This window comes from Sinocyclocheilus anshuiensis, unplaced genomic scaffold, assembly GCF_001515605.1.
Source record: "Sinocyclocheilus anshuiensis isolate Anshui unplaced genomic scaffold, SAMN03320099.WGS_v1.1 scaffold3329, whole genome shotgun sequence".
Classification (NCBI taxonomy): domain Eukaryota; kingdom Metazoa; phylum Chordata; class Actinopteri; order Cypriniformes; family Cyprinidae; genus Sinocyclocheilus; species Sinocyclocheilus anshuiensis.
In genome coordinates this window covers 122,363-135,683 of record NW_015557070.1, presented here as the reverse complement: position 1 = coordinate 135,683, position 13,321 = coordinate 122,363, and the positions used below count along the sequence as shown (strand labels likewise).

The following is a 13,321-nucleotide window of genomic DNA, read 5'->3' as shown; positions in this document are numbered from 1 at the left end:
AGCCAGAGCTGTGTGTGTGTGTGTGTGTGTGTGTGTGCATGTTTATGTGGTTTATGAGGTCACAAATTTGTATAATAACATGGGTATGACATAGGTATTACAATGAGAAGGTGATTTATGAGGACATTTTCAGTGTCCCCGTAATTCAAAAGGCTTATAAATAATTCAGAATTCGTTTTTTTGAAAATCTAAAAATGCACAAAGTTTCCTGTGAGGGGTAGGTTTAGGGGTAGGGTTGGTGTAGGGCAATAGAAAATACGGTTTGTACAGTATAAGAACAATTACGCCTATGGAGAGTCTCCATAAACCATAAAAACAAACCAGTGTGTGTGTGTGTGTGTGTGTGTGTGTGGTCTGATGATCTGGATGTGTTTGTCCTGCAGGTTGGGATCATGTGTTTGATGAGGAGCAGCAGGAGGAGCATGATCAGTGCAGGTAAGCTGCAGACTTTAGTGGGATCTGCTGTAGAAAGTGACCCGCTTCAGTGTGCGTCTGCTTTCTCCGCTAGACGGTTCGCTCAGACGGTTCAGCGGGTCCGGTCAGGGGTTCAGCTCTACCAGCAGGTTCTGTTTCTCCGCGGCACCGGCATGATGAACTTCATCACTCAGCTCAACTGCATCGCCGACGAACTGGACAAGACGGTGAAGAAGACGCGCATCGCGGGCATCACGGGCGGCACCACGGGGGCCATCGGAACGGCGGTTATACTAGCGGGCATCGCTCTGGCGCCCGTGACCCTCGGAGCCTCGCTGGCCGTGGCGGGGATCGGCGTCGGTGTGGCGGCGGCTGGAGGCGTCACCGGAGCGTCAGCCGCCATCAGCAAGAAAGTCAGAAAGACTCAGGACCGGAGGAAGGTGGAGAAGATCCTCCGGAACTATCAGAGCCAGATGGAGGACGTGGAGGAATGCCTGAAGTTCATCATCAGCGGCATGGAGCACCTGAGGAGGCCGGAGCTCGCGTCGCTCGCGGTCGACGCTGGCGCAAGAGACGCGCTGAAGCTGGCGGAGCGGCTCGGAAACTCTGACGTCATCGACGCGCTGAGCGAAAACACTCGCGTCGTGCAGGCGTTCGCCGCGGATCTGGACTCGTTCTTCACTAAAGAAGACGCGCAGAGGCTGAAGAGAGGCTCGGAGAGCGTGTTCGCCGCTAAGATCCGAGAGGTGGCTCTGAAACTCAAAGAGAACATCGACCAGCTCATACGCATCAAAAACATGCTCTGCTGGGGGTCTCAGTGCTGAAGAGCCCATCAAACGACATGCTTCCATCTGGTTCCATGAAGAACTTCCACAGATGGTTCTTTAGTTAAAATGTTCTTTGCACAAGAACTGGTCACTGAAAGGTTCTTCTGGCGTCACTGTGAAAACATGCTGTATTTTATGACACTTTCTCATCATAAGGAGCTTTCTGTTGGACACATTTTGGATTCACCCCGGTTTGGGTTTTTGCAGTGATGCCACAGAAGAAATTTTTTGGTTCATCAAAGAACTTTAGTATGGAAGCCCGTTTCTGCCACTGAATAAAATAAAAAAAAAAGTAATTGCGACTTTTTATCTCACAATTCTGACTTTTCTTCGCACAATTGCATGATACAAACTTGCGATTCTGAGAAAAAAAGTCAGAATTGCGAGATAAAAAGTAGCAATTAGTTTTTTTATTTTTCTTTCAGTGGCAGAAACGGCCTTCCATACTCTTCAGTTATGGAACAAACTTTTTTTTTCTTAGTGTGAATGACATAAATAAAGAATCCACTATAAAGAATCTTTTGTGGAACGGACAGGTTCTTCATCTTCATTTTAAGAGCTGTTTTATAGTATCTTATAGTAGCACACAAACGTAAAGATGCTCTCAAAGCTACATGTGAACTCAAATCAAATGTTTAAATCTCATGCCATTAAAGCAGTCCTTACTGGTTCTTCAAGTTTAAGTAAAGAATCTCCTTTATTTTCTAAAGCATTTAAACTATGAATTCCCAAATAAACCGACTCATGATGTTTGTAAACGCTTCTTTGTGTTGTAAGTGAAAGTGTTTTAACAGATGCCTGATGATTGAGTGCCATGACGGCTTTAGAGCTGATCTGTCTCACACTTCTGCAGACAGACAGAAACACAGCCGTGAGCATTAAACATCTGCAGACGATGGACGACGTAAGTGATTCTAAAACCTAAAACGTAATTCTAAACCTGCAGGTGTCTGTGTATTCCATACAGTTTAATTCCATGTGTTTCCACTGCCAAGGATAATTAATATGACGGATCTGTGATGATAATATGTGACCCTGGAGCACAAAACCAGTCATAAGGGTCAAGTTTTCGAAATTGATATGTATGCATCATCTGAAAGCTGAATAAATAAGCTTTCCATTGATGTATGGTTTGTTAGGATAGCACAATATTTGGCTGAGATACAACTATTTGAAAATCTGGAATCTGAGGGTGCAACAAAATCTAAATATTGAGAAAATCATCTTTAAAGTTGTTCAAATTAAGTTCTTAGCAATGCATATTACTAATCAAAAATTAAGTTTTGATATACTTACGGTAGGAAATTTACAAAATATCTTCATGGAACATGATCTTTACTTAATATCCTAATGATTTTTGGCATAAAAGAGAAATGTATAATTTTGACCCATACAATGTATTGTTGGCTATTTCTACAAATATACCCCAGCGACTTAAGACTGCTTTTGTGCTGCAGGGACACATATTAGAATGTCATGTTATATGTCTAGTATGTTTACTATATTAGCATGAGTACCACTTTGGTAATTTACAAAAGCCAAATGTGTCATATTTTCAATGAAATACTGATTACAAACTAAAAGAGAAGAAGAAAACCCAAATGAATCCAAACTACAAATTCACACTTTTATCGCCGGGGTTTCATTCTGATGGGCTTTAGTTCATTGGGCTCACTGTGTTTTTCGAGACCCTGAAGTTCAGGTTCTTCCAGTGGTTTTGAGACGCATGTCGTTCTGAATGATTTCTGATCTGTTCTTCAGCATTCTGCTCCTAAACCTGCTCCTCGATTGGCTCCAGGGCCACGCAAGGTGAGAACAAAAGCAATCGTCATCGATTATCATCAGCATGTTTAAGAATTGGTCAAGCCTAACAGATTAGGATGATAGTTTTAGGCAGCGAATGACTGTGAAAGTGAAAGACTGAATGATGAGTGATCAGATGAAGGAGCAGTTAAACCGGTCTTTCTGTGCACTGAATCACTGTCTCAGACCTGAAGATGTTGGTGCTTCTGGTTGCAGTCGGTTTGTGCCTAGCAACGCCCCTTAGCTGTTCTAAATTCACTGTACACCACGGCTTCACGGGGGTTATTGCTTTTATAAAACGGTTATTCCATATACGTAGTAAGGTTTCACAAAATAAAACAGAGCAAATAAAGTGTAATGATATTAATAAAAACAGTATTCTTCCACCAAACAATGTAGTTCCTCAGAAACAGTTGTGGTTGCTACAAAGTGGTTGCCGAGCAACACACAAATGTAAACAAAGGTGTATGTTACTTTGTAGAGTGATTTACAACAGCTTTGAACGCGGCTCAGCCAATCAGAACCAAGCACCGGAACTCTCCGTTTTATAAATGAAAGAAAAGCTCAGTTCCTCTACAACTAGCTGAATACTATTGAGTTTCTTGTGCATCATTACTGAAAGGATCTGCTTTGTTTTTCCACATTGAAGAGAGAGAATGTGTATGAGAAACGCGTGGTTCCTCCACTTCCACAACCGAGGACTAAACCCGAAACCGGAAGCCCTCGAGAGCTCATTTCACGCTGTTCTGAGGTACATACAAACATGATTAAAGCACACAACCCATAATGCCTATTCATGAATAAATACTGATATTTTGAAGTGTTAAATCATGACTTTTCATCCCAGCATTGTGTGTTTCCATCTCAAAATGCAGAAGGATGTCATTTTCAAAGCAGATCTGGAGGATCATTTGAGTAAACGATTTCAGAACAGCGAGCCACAGGTATAAACTCCGTCTGAGTGCCATTTACCTTCCTTAGACATTTTCTTGTGATTCTACAACTCTGATAAACCTTGATTCAGTCACAGACCATCGTTCATCAGATCAAGTGTCGTTTCTCTTCAGAAATGCTGCTTTTCATCTGGGTGTGTTTTAGTGGATTCTGCTCACAGGTGTAGAGAGCCACAGTAACTATAGCAACATCCTCCACTAACTAACCACAGACGAACACGATACAAAGATGCTGTTGATCCAGCATCTCAAACATCTACAGTGCATCTTCTCTTTATAATAAACAACACTTGATTTGGTGTTTAAAGTGTGACTGAAGTGTCAGAATAATAAAGACTGAAGCTTTGCTCTCTTTCCAGCAGGAAAAGAAATGCTTTCGGATGGGAAACACTTCGAGTAAGAGATAATCTTGTAATCTTTATTTATAAGGCAGTGCCAGCTGTACCTGTTAGCGGAAGCATCAAGGACCACAATGGAAACAAGTTTACTTTGAACTTTATTGTGTTATTATCCTTGACGAGTGTGTTTCGCTACTTTTCTGTCTAATAATAAAACAAGACAAATTACACAAAATACTGCATGTGACATTTTAATGCCTTTATTGAAATGACATTAATGTCTTTGTCTGTTATTTGAGTAGAGCCTTTATGGGGCTGTTTTCCTGCAACTTTTCAAGTTGGCATCATTTATTTTTTCTTTCAATTTCCACACTTTCTGTCACTAAGACATTGAAACAGAATTGTTTTTGTTTCTGTCAGGAGAATCTACAGTGGTTTCAGATTCAGACTTCAGGTAAAGTGGATCCGGACAGGGATCCGTACAAATACACACATTCTTCATCTGTAACATACACTACCGCTCAAAAGTTTGGGATCAGAATGATTTTTAATGTTTTTTACAGGAGTCTCTTCTGCTCATCAAGGCTGCATTTATTTGATCAAAAATACAGGAAATAATGTGATATTGTAAAATATTATTATGATGTAAAATAACGTTTTTCTATGTGAATATGTGTTAAACTGTAATGTATTTCTGTGATGCGCAGCTGTATTTTCAGCATCATTACTCCAGTCTTCAGTGTCACATGATCTTCAGAAATCAGTCTAATATGCTGATTTATTATCAGAGCTGGAAACTGTTGCTGCTTCATATTGTTTTGGAAGCTGTGATACTTTTTTCAGGATTCTTTGATGAATAAAAAGTTAAAAAGAAGAGCATTTGTTCAAAACCGAAATCTTACAGTTCAACTACACTACCGTTCAAAAGTTGGTATATTTTTATTCTTTCTTTTTTTGAAAGAAATTAAAACTTTTATTCAGCGAGGATGTGTTACATTGATAAGAAGTGATAGCAAATATTGATATTGTTAGAAAAGATTTATATTTTGAATGAATGCTGTTCTTTTTAACTTTTTATTCCTCAAAGAATCCTGAAAAAAGTATCGCAGTTTCCAAAAATATATTGTGGCAGCACAACTGTTGATAATTCTAATAATAAATCAGCATATTAGAATGATTTCTGAAGATCATGTGACGCTTTATACTGGAGGAATGATGCTGCAAATACAGCTGCGCATCACAGAAATAAATTATATTTTAAAGGATATTAAAATAGAAACCATTATTTTATATTGTAATAACATTTTGCAAGATTACTGTTTTTTCTGTATTTTTGATCAAATAAATGCAGCCTTGATGAGCAGAAGAGACTTCTTTAGAAACATTACAAGTCTCACTGATCCCACACTATTGACTGGTAGTGTATATATACAAAAATATACATAAAAAGTGGTACAGATTGATTAATTCAGCCATCTGTTGTAACAGCAGGACGAGAACATTCTTCATTTCTGCTTCATTTGTCTTTTGTCTCTGCAGGTCCTTCATGCACACTGGTGAAAGTTTCACAAACACTCTTCAGCTCTTTGTTTCTCATCTGCCAAGCTGTAAAAGCGCTCTAGAAAGACAGATTACGGAGCTGCAGGAAGTGGCTGATGGTGTGGATAAGACGCACAAAGGCGTGAAGATCGCTGGCATCACCGGAGGAGCCACAGGAGCGGTGGGCGGCGCGGCGGCCGTGGCCGGGATCCTCCTGTCCCCCGTCACTCTGGGAGCGTCTCTGGCCATCACGGTGGTCGGGGTCGGGGTCGCAGCCGCTGGCGGGGTCACGGGGGCCTCGGCCGCCATCACCAACAAAGTCAAGAAAAATCAGGTCAGGAAGAAGGTGGAAACAATCTTAAAGGAGTGCTAGAGTGAGATGAAGGACGTTGAACGTTACTTGGATACCATCAGCACAGAGATGGGAAAACTCTGAGAATATGAGCTGCTGACGCTGGAACGCGTGAATGTGAAGTCCGCAAAGATCGTGCGGCTCGTCAGGATAGCAGGAGGAACATCGACGGCGCAGAGCGTGATGAGCCGGTCCTCAGGCGTGATTCATGGCTTTGCCGTCGGCATGGATCTTTACTTCACCAGACAAGATTCAGAGAAACTCAAGAAAGAGTCAAAGACCAGATTTGCCCAGCAGATCCGCAAGGTGGCAGAGCAGCCTTACAGAGCTGATGGACACGAGAGAGAAACTGCTCTCAGAAGAGATATGAGGAACGGTGTTAAAATATGGTGAAGGAAAGGGTTGTTTCTTCATTTGGTGTTTGTTGCTCTCTTGAAGACATGTGTTCTTGTGTTGTATTCAGAATAATACAAAGATCTTCCTGAGACTGAATCACTAGAATATTTTGAGCATTTCATGTGCAGTGCTGGGGAAAGTTACTTTTTAAAGTAATGCATTACAATGCGTCTCTGGCCATCACGGTGGTCGGGGTCGGGGTCGCAGCCGCTGGCGGGGTCACGGGGGCCTCGGCCGCCATCACCAACAAAGTCAAGAAAAATCAGGTCAGGAAGAAGGTGGAAACAATCTTAAAGGAGTGCTAGAGTGAGATGAAGGACGTTGAACGTTACTTGGATACCATCAGCACAGAGATGGGAAAACTCTGAGAATATGAGCTGCTGACGCTGGAACGCGTGAATGTGAAGTCCGCAAAGATCGTGCGGCTCGTCAGGATAGCAGGAGGAACATCGACGGCGCAGAGCGTGATGAGCCGGTCCTCAGGCGTGATTCATGGCTTTGCCGTCGGCATGGATCTTTACTTCACCAGACAAGATTCAGAGAAACTCAAGAAAGAGTCAAAGACCAGATTTGCCCAGCAGATCCGCAAGGTGGCAGAGCAGCCTTACAGAGCTGATGGACACGAGAGAGAAACTGCTCTCAGAAGAGATATGAGGAACGGTGTTAAAATATGGTGAAGGAAAGGGTTGTTTCTTCATTTGGTGTTTGTTGCTCTCTTGAAGACATGTGTTCTTGTGTTGTATTCAGAATAATACAAAGATCTTCCTGAGACTGAATCACTAGAATATTTTGAGCATTTCATGTGCAGTGCTGGGGAAAGTTACTTTTAAAAGTAATGCATTACAATATTGCGTTACTCCATGAAAAACTAACTAATTACGTTACTTAGTTACTTTTTGTGGAAAGTAATGCGTTATGCTACTTTTGCGTTACTTTTTAAATCTGGACAGGGCTTGCTTGTTTGTTTTTTAAAATAAAAAAGTTATATTTTTGGCAAATATAAAAGCCTTTCACACCAAAAGTGAAATGAATAAGCCTCAGGCTGAAGGGAAAGTAAGTTTACGTTCGTACAGTAGAATGCAGAAGAAATTTCAACACACTTCAGCAATAAAAAAACTTTAAAGCTTTGTGAGCGAGATGAATTAATGCATATTCATATTTATTTTAGAACTACAGTAACATCTTCTGATTTCTCTCAACATGGGGACAGGAGAGCTGTCAGTCAATACATTGAAAAAAACAAAAGTAACTTGCGTTACTCATTTGAAAAAGTAACTCAGATATTCTCTTGTAAATTAAAAAGTAATGCGTTACTTTACTAGTTACTTGAAAAAAAGTAATCTGATTACGTAACTCGCGTTACTTGTAATGTGTTACCCAACACTGTTCATGTGTGACCATTCTTTCTCCATTCCATAATGAATAATCAGATCACAAGCAGGAAAAACGAAACGATTGTCATTTCATTCATGTTTACACTAGAGGTCAGACTTCTTCAGTTTCTTATAACTCTATTTTACTCTTGTGTAGGCATGTATTCTCGTGTTGTACCTTTGCAAATGTGTCAAAATAATTACAATAAAAAGATTTTCCTGAGATTTAATGGCTGCCTGATTGAATTACTAGCACTAGTGTATGTAACACTGGCCATTCTGTCTTTAACTTAGCATCAGCTTCTCTTGCTAATAAAATCTGAAAGAATATCGCTCGTAAAATGTTATTTATTCGGACTATCTAAACTATTAATGTAATTTCGACGCTTTTATTTCCTGTCTGAGCTCCGCGCGCACGACCGACATCCTGTGCGAACGTAAATATTTAGGTACTATTTGTTTGGTAAATATTGACAGGCGCAGAGGCCAATCAGCAAGCAGACATGGGCGGAGTGATACGCGCGGCGGAAGCTGAGGGAGTGGGTGTGATGCGCACGTATATAAGCGGCGGCGCTGCCGTTTCTCTGTTTTCTCTCCCGAGCTCCGGTACCTTCGCACGCAGTTCTCCCGCGGGAATCATGGCAGTCTAGCGGCTTGCAGCGGCAACAATCGCAGCGGCGAATCCGGCAGTGCAGCGGTCAAGTGCACTGGCTCTATTTGGCAAAATGGCGTAAGTATTTCTCAGCCCTTGACGTTTGATTTAGTATGTCAAGAACTCGTCGAAGTTTTTAAAGGCGGTGCTGTTTGTTAGTAGTAGTTATAACTAGCTTAGCTTGACGTTTAGCAGTATCACAGTGTAGCTTTGTGAAGTGTTTCCGAACTTTGTTTTGATTCTTCCGTCGCGCGGTTTTGTTTTTGTTTTTTTTGTCGCGGAGCAGCAACGTGGCACCTTAAAATGGCGCGCGCGCTGAGCGCTGGAAATGGCGCGAGGGACACCTTCATCTCGCGCAGGAACCAGGGGGCGGGGCTTCCCGTGCTTATGACCATATTAGGAAACGTTATCTGGAAGGGCGGGGAAATTCCTGTTAAAGGTCAGCTAGTCATTGGGTTAATAATAGTTAGGAGGAGGTGTTTAAGTTGGTCAGTATTAGTGATGGGAAGTGAAGGTGTGTGTGGGCAGCTCGAGTTCCTCCCAGGTGGCCGTTTTAACTGGAACGGCCCTCGGCGGTTTAGAGACTGGATAAACTGGTTTAAAGTGCTGGTAAACTGGTTATCCAGTGCAAGGAAGTGAATTAAAATCCAGTTTTTGTTCCGTTAAATCTTCCCTCTGGCAAGGGTTGGGAATCGATAACTGATTCCTTTTTGTTCTTAGAAAAAATTAAAAATATGATTTGCAGCAACGCTATAATAGAATATGCATAGGAGTGATTTGTTGTAAAGTGTGTGAATGTGAACGCATGCCCCAATAAAGACTGTTTTTGTTTGATTGTTGCTTAGAATTTCCAGCCGCAGTTAGTTTTCAGTAGTGTTCTCAGACTAGAACTTCAAAACATCAGTTAGGATCACTCGAAGAGTCTCATTTCCGCTTTCGTTCTTTGGTTAGGTGTGAGCGTCTCGTTCCTTCTCTGTAATGTCATCTCGCCTGCTTTCTTTCAGGTCCCTTGTGGCATCCACCCACAGCTCTGCTGCTGTAGACAGCATAACCACACCGTTCACCAGCTCACCAGAACCCCTGACCCGCTCCGCTTCGCCTCTGACCCTCTGCCATGTCTGTGGTGTCTCAGATGAGTCTGGAGGACGTGGGGGCCCTGATCCTGGGGCCCTCATCTCTGATGGCTGACCCCTTTGGGCCCCTTCTGGACAAAGATGAGGAGAGCACTCTGTCGGAGGGGTCATCGTCGCCCCTCTCCTCTTCCTCCTCTCTCTCGCCCCTCTCTCCCTCTCGTCACGCTTCTGTAGGGTGCAAGTCAGAGCTGCTGGCGCTCTCCTGGCCGTCGCAAACCGAGCCCGAGCAGAGCAAAGGTGACACTTTACAGACGCATTTGCACTGGAAGCTCAATGCGTCACACGCATTTGCACTGAAAACTCAATGCGTCACACGCATTTTCACTGGAAACTCAATGCGTCACACTCATTTGCACTGAAAACTCAATGCGTCACACTCATTTGCACTGAAAACTCAATGCGTCACACTCATTTGCACTGAAAACTCAATGCGTCACACTCATTTGCACTGAAAACTCAATGCGTCACACTCATTTGCACTGAAAACTCAATGCGTCACACTCATTTGCACTGAAAACTCAATGCGTCACACTCATTTGCACTGAAAACTCAATGCGTCACACTCATTTGCACTGAAAACTCAATGCATCACACGTATTTTCACTGGAAACTCAATGCATCACACTCATTTGCACTGAAAACTCAATGCATCACACGTATTTTCACTGGAAACTCAATGCATCACACTCATGGACAGATTTGTGATTGCTTTTCGTACGGCTCAGTTGAATGGCACCTGGGTTATTAAAGTTCATTAAATGTAAAAAAAAAACTTTTTATTTTAACTTGATGTACTAAAATCAAAACTGAAATAAGTCAATAAAAATTATATAGGCAAATAAAAAAAAAAGCAAAAGCCCAACTAAATTACTAAAACGGATTCTAAAATAACCCTAAATGGAACCATTAGTAAAACCAAATGCACTATAATGTGTTGCATATTATTTTTCAGATAATTACTAGCACTTTGTAGGTGAACACTGAATGGAAGCAGAGTTGTTGTGTATATATAAACCAAAATAATAAACTTTTTCGTTGCATGAAATAAACATTAACCGGAATAAAATGTAAAAAAGAATATAACTTAAACTTGTTGTATGTATTTACTTTAAGTTGATGTGCTAAACTAAAACTGAACAATTTATAAACTATAGTGACAAACTAATAGAATTGGCAAAACTAAATGTGACCCTGTCTGTGAAATCCAGGCTAAAGTCTCAATCTAATTATGAGATAACCATCAAAGTTTGATTTCAACCATTAATTTCACTATGATTTCAATCTTTGACATGGCCTTACTCAGTCAATATTAAAGATATAAAGGTTAGATTTTCATAGAGTATCTTTATGAAGGATGATTTTATGTAGAAAACAGTAAATCACCAAAAAATGACTTTAGCTGGGTTTCCACAGGCAGGGTCACAAATTACAAAAGCTAAGTAAAATTGATGTGAAAATTGAAAATATAAAAAATATATTGATAAACACTATAATAGTCCCAGATGAAAATGAGTGTTTTCAGATTAGTTGGGCTGCAGTGTTTACACGTTTAAGGGAGTTTCCCTCTTCTAGTAGCTAGTAGTTTATCTATACACAGAATTTATACCATTTAAAATGAGTCGTCTTTACTAAAGTCTTGTCTGTTTCCTCCAGCAGGCGGTGTGTTTTCTGGCATGGATTGGATGACGGAGAAGTTAGACCTGAATGACTTTGACCTGGATTCTCTCATCGGATCATGTGATTCAGACGAGCCTCCCGGTTCTCCAGAAGAGCTGCTGGCTTGCCTGGACACCGACATGGATCTGGACCTGGATTCACTCCCGTTCGGCTCAACAGAGCTGGGCCTGGCGCTGACCTTTGACCTTCCCCTCCCGGAGCCGGTGCAGGAGCCTGTGGAGATGAAGTCTGAGCCTCCGTCTCCGGATCCGAGCTTTACGCTGGAGCTGGGCAGCGAGGTGTCTGTGCTCCTGCTCGCTCCACCCCACATGACTCCCACAGAGGAGGCGAGAGGCAGCGATTCATCCGACAGCGACAGCGGGATCTCCGTCTCCGGATCAGATCCCGAACCCTCGCCGAAGCCCGCGGGCTCCTCCAGAACCAAACCCTATTCCAGACCCGAGCCGGGCGCCGGTGCTCCTAAAGTGGTGGTGGAGAAGAAGCTGAAGAAGATGGAGCAGAACAAAACGGCCGCGACGCGCTACCGGCAGAAGAAACGCACCGAGCAGGAGACGCTGAGCTCCGAGTGCGCCGAGCTGGAGACGAGAAACCACCAGCTCCAGGAGAAAGCCGAGTCCATCAGTCGAGAGATCCGGTATCTGAAGGATCTCATGGAGGAGGTTCGGGCTTCCAAACACCGCAGGAGCAAAGCCAAAGCCCAGGATGCCATCTGCTCTGGTTAGGGTTTGATACTTCCCTCGCCGTCACCTTCCTCTGTCCTTCTCTGGTGCTTCTGATCCGCTGGAGATCATCCGCACTAAACCCATTCCCTCGTTTTCCCTCGAGTCGTTTCATGTCCAGAAAGGGGCTCATCATCAGTCAGTTGTTACACTGAATCTAGTGCTTGTAAATAGGCTTCACTTGTGCTGTTTAAACTGGCTAAACATGCTAGATCTGTCACGGTGTAGTGTTGGCTTGTAAAATTGCTTTGCTCTTTTCTATTAAAGATGCTGTGAACTCACTTATTCTGGGTGTGCTTTTTTGTACTTGAATATCAAAACCCTAATTATGTTCATCATTTGATTAGACAAGAGCTCAGACTTTGCCTAAAAACAAAACAATCTGCTCAAATCGAATGTTTTCCTGACTAAATCCATCATGAACTGCAGCTTACATAAACCTTCATGAACTCAAATGAGTTGTATGGATATAATATATAATAATTGGGTCTATTTTCTTAAAAAAAATGTTACAACTATTTGTGAATTTGCATATTACCTTAATGTGACTCAAATGTTTTTCCAAACATTAAAACAGATTCTAAGCTTGGAGGAAAATAAATTATCAGCACTTGCAAGTATAAAACAGATAAAGCTTTACATTTGAATTTAATTTAGACACTTTTATCCCAAGCAGCTTATGAATGTGGATGTTGAAAAGCTCAATAGATAAATCTTAACTAAACATTTATTGTGAGACTGGAACTGTTAAAAACTTTTGTCAGGGTTTTTATATATATATATATATATATACAGTAGTCGACATCAGAAGTGGATCAAAAGAGTGTGCCTATAAAAAACATTTATTTATCTTCACCTGAAAGATCTGCATGTAGTGTGGCGTGAGTGAGAGGAGAGCATTACTGAAGCTCTTCAGACAGCACTCCTGCATGAGGAACAGCAGTGTGTTTAGTCTGGACTGCTGGAGTTCACACGGCTTTGGGAACTCAATCCAGGCCGTCTGCAGTGAAGGACACACCACACACACTTGCTCCTCGTCCACGGGCAGATCTGCATTATTAACCTCAGGGTTTCTGAGGAAGAGTCTGATGCTTTTATATTCAGGGAAGGACAGAATCTGATCCGACTGCTGCTCAGTTCAGCAG

At 42.0% G+C, this 13,321-nt stretch overlaps 4 protein-coding genes across 5 annotated transcripts in view; 3 read left to right on the top strand and 1 right to left on the bottom strand.

The window, feature by feature from the left end:
* The window catches only part of LOC107676714 (apolipoprotein L6-like), a 2,689-nt gene extending 1,443 nt beyond the window's left edge, over positions 1-1,246 (top strand). Inside the window, exons 5-6 of the mRNA XM_016471358.1 lie at positions 384-435; positions 509-1,246. Coding sequence (XP_016326844.1) covers positions 384-435; positions 509-1,238 — 782 coding nt within the window. The 3' untranslated portion in view covers positions 1,239-1,246. The remainder of the gene's footprint in view (positions 1-383; positions 436-508) is intronic.
* A 3,113-nt stretch (positions 1,247-4,359) lies between these two features.
* On the top strand, positions 4,360-6,377 carry LOC107676719 (apolipoprotein L3-like). Its single transcript, XM_016471365.1, has 3 exons — positions 4,360-4,393; positions 4,756-4,789; positions 5,875-6,377. Exons 1-3 carry the CDS (start codon positions 4,378-4,380, stop codon positions 6,245-6,247), a joined length of 423 nt encoding a protein of 140 aa, XP_016326851.1. The 5' UTR covers positions 4,360-4,377; the 3' UTR covers positions 6,248-6,377.
* A 908-nt stretch (positions 6,378-7,285) lies between these two features.
* Positions 7,286-13,321, bottom strand: part of LOC107676713 (uncharacterized) — a 16,483-nt gene continuing 10,447 nt past the window's right edge. The window contains exon 4 of the mRNA XM_016471357.1: positions 7,286-7,393. Within this exon, the coding sequence (XP_016326843.1) occupies positions 7,286-7,393 (108 nt within the window). The remainder of the gene's footprint in view (positions 7,394-13,321) is intronic.
* LOC107676728 (cyclic AMP-dependent transcription factor ATF-4-like) lies at positions 8,579-12,461 on the top strand. 2 transcript variants are annotated; one of them, XM_016471386.1, is made up of 3 exons: positions 8,579-8,725; positions 9,652-10,017; positions 11,437-12,461. In XM_016471386.1, the coding sequence occupies exons 2-3, from the start codon at positions 9,762-9,764 to the stop codon at positions 12,177-12,179; spliced, it is 999 nt and encodes a 332-aa protein (XP_016326872.1). In that variant the 5' UTR covers positions 8,579-8,725; positions 9,652-9,761; the 3' UTR covers positions 12,180-12,461. The 2 variants fall into 2 exon arrangements, with proteins under 2 accessions (XP_016326872.1, XP_016326871.1); XM_016471385.1 differs by having other exon boundaries at positions 11,434-12,461.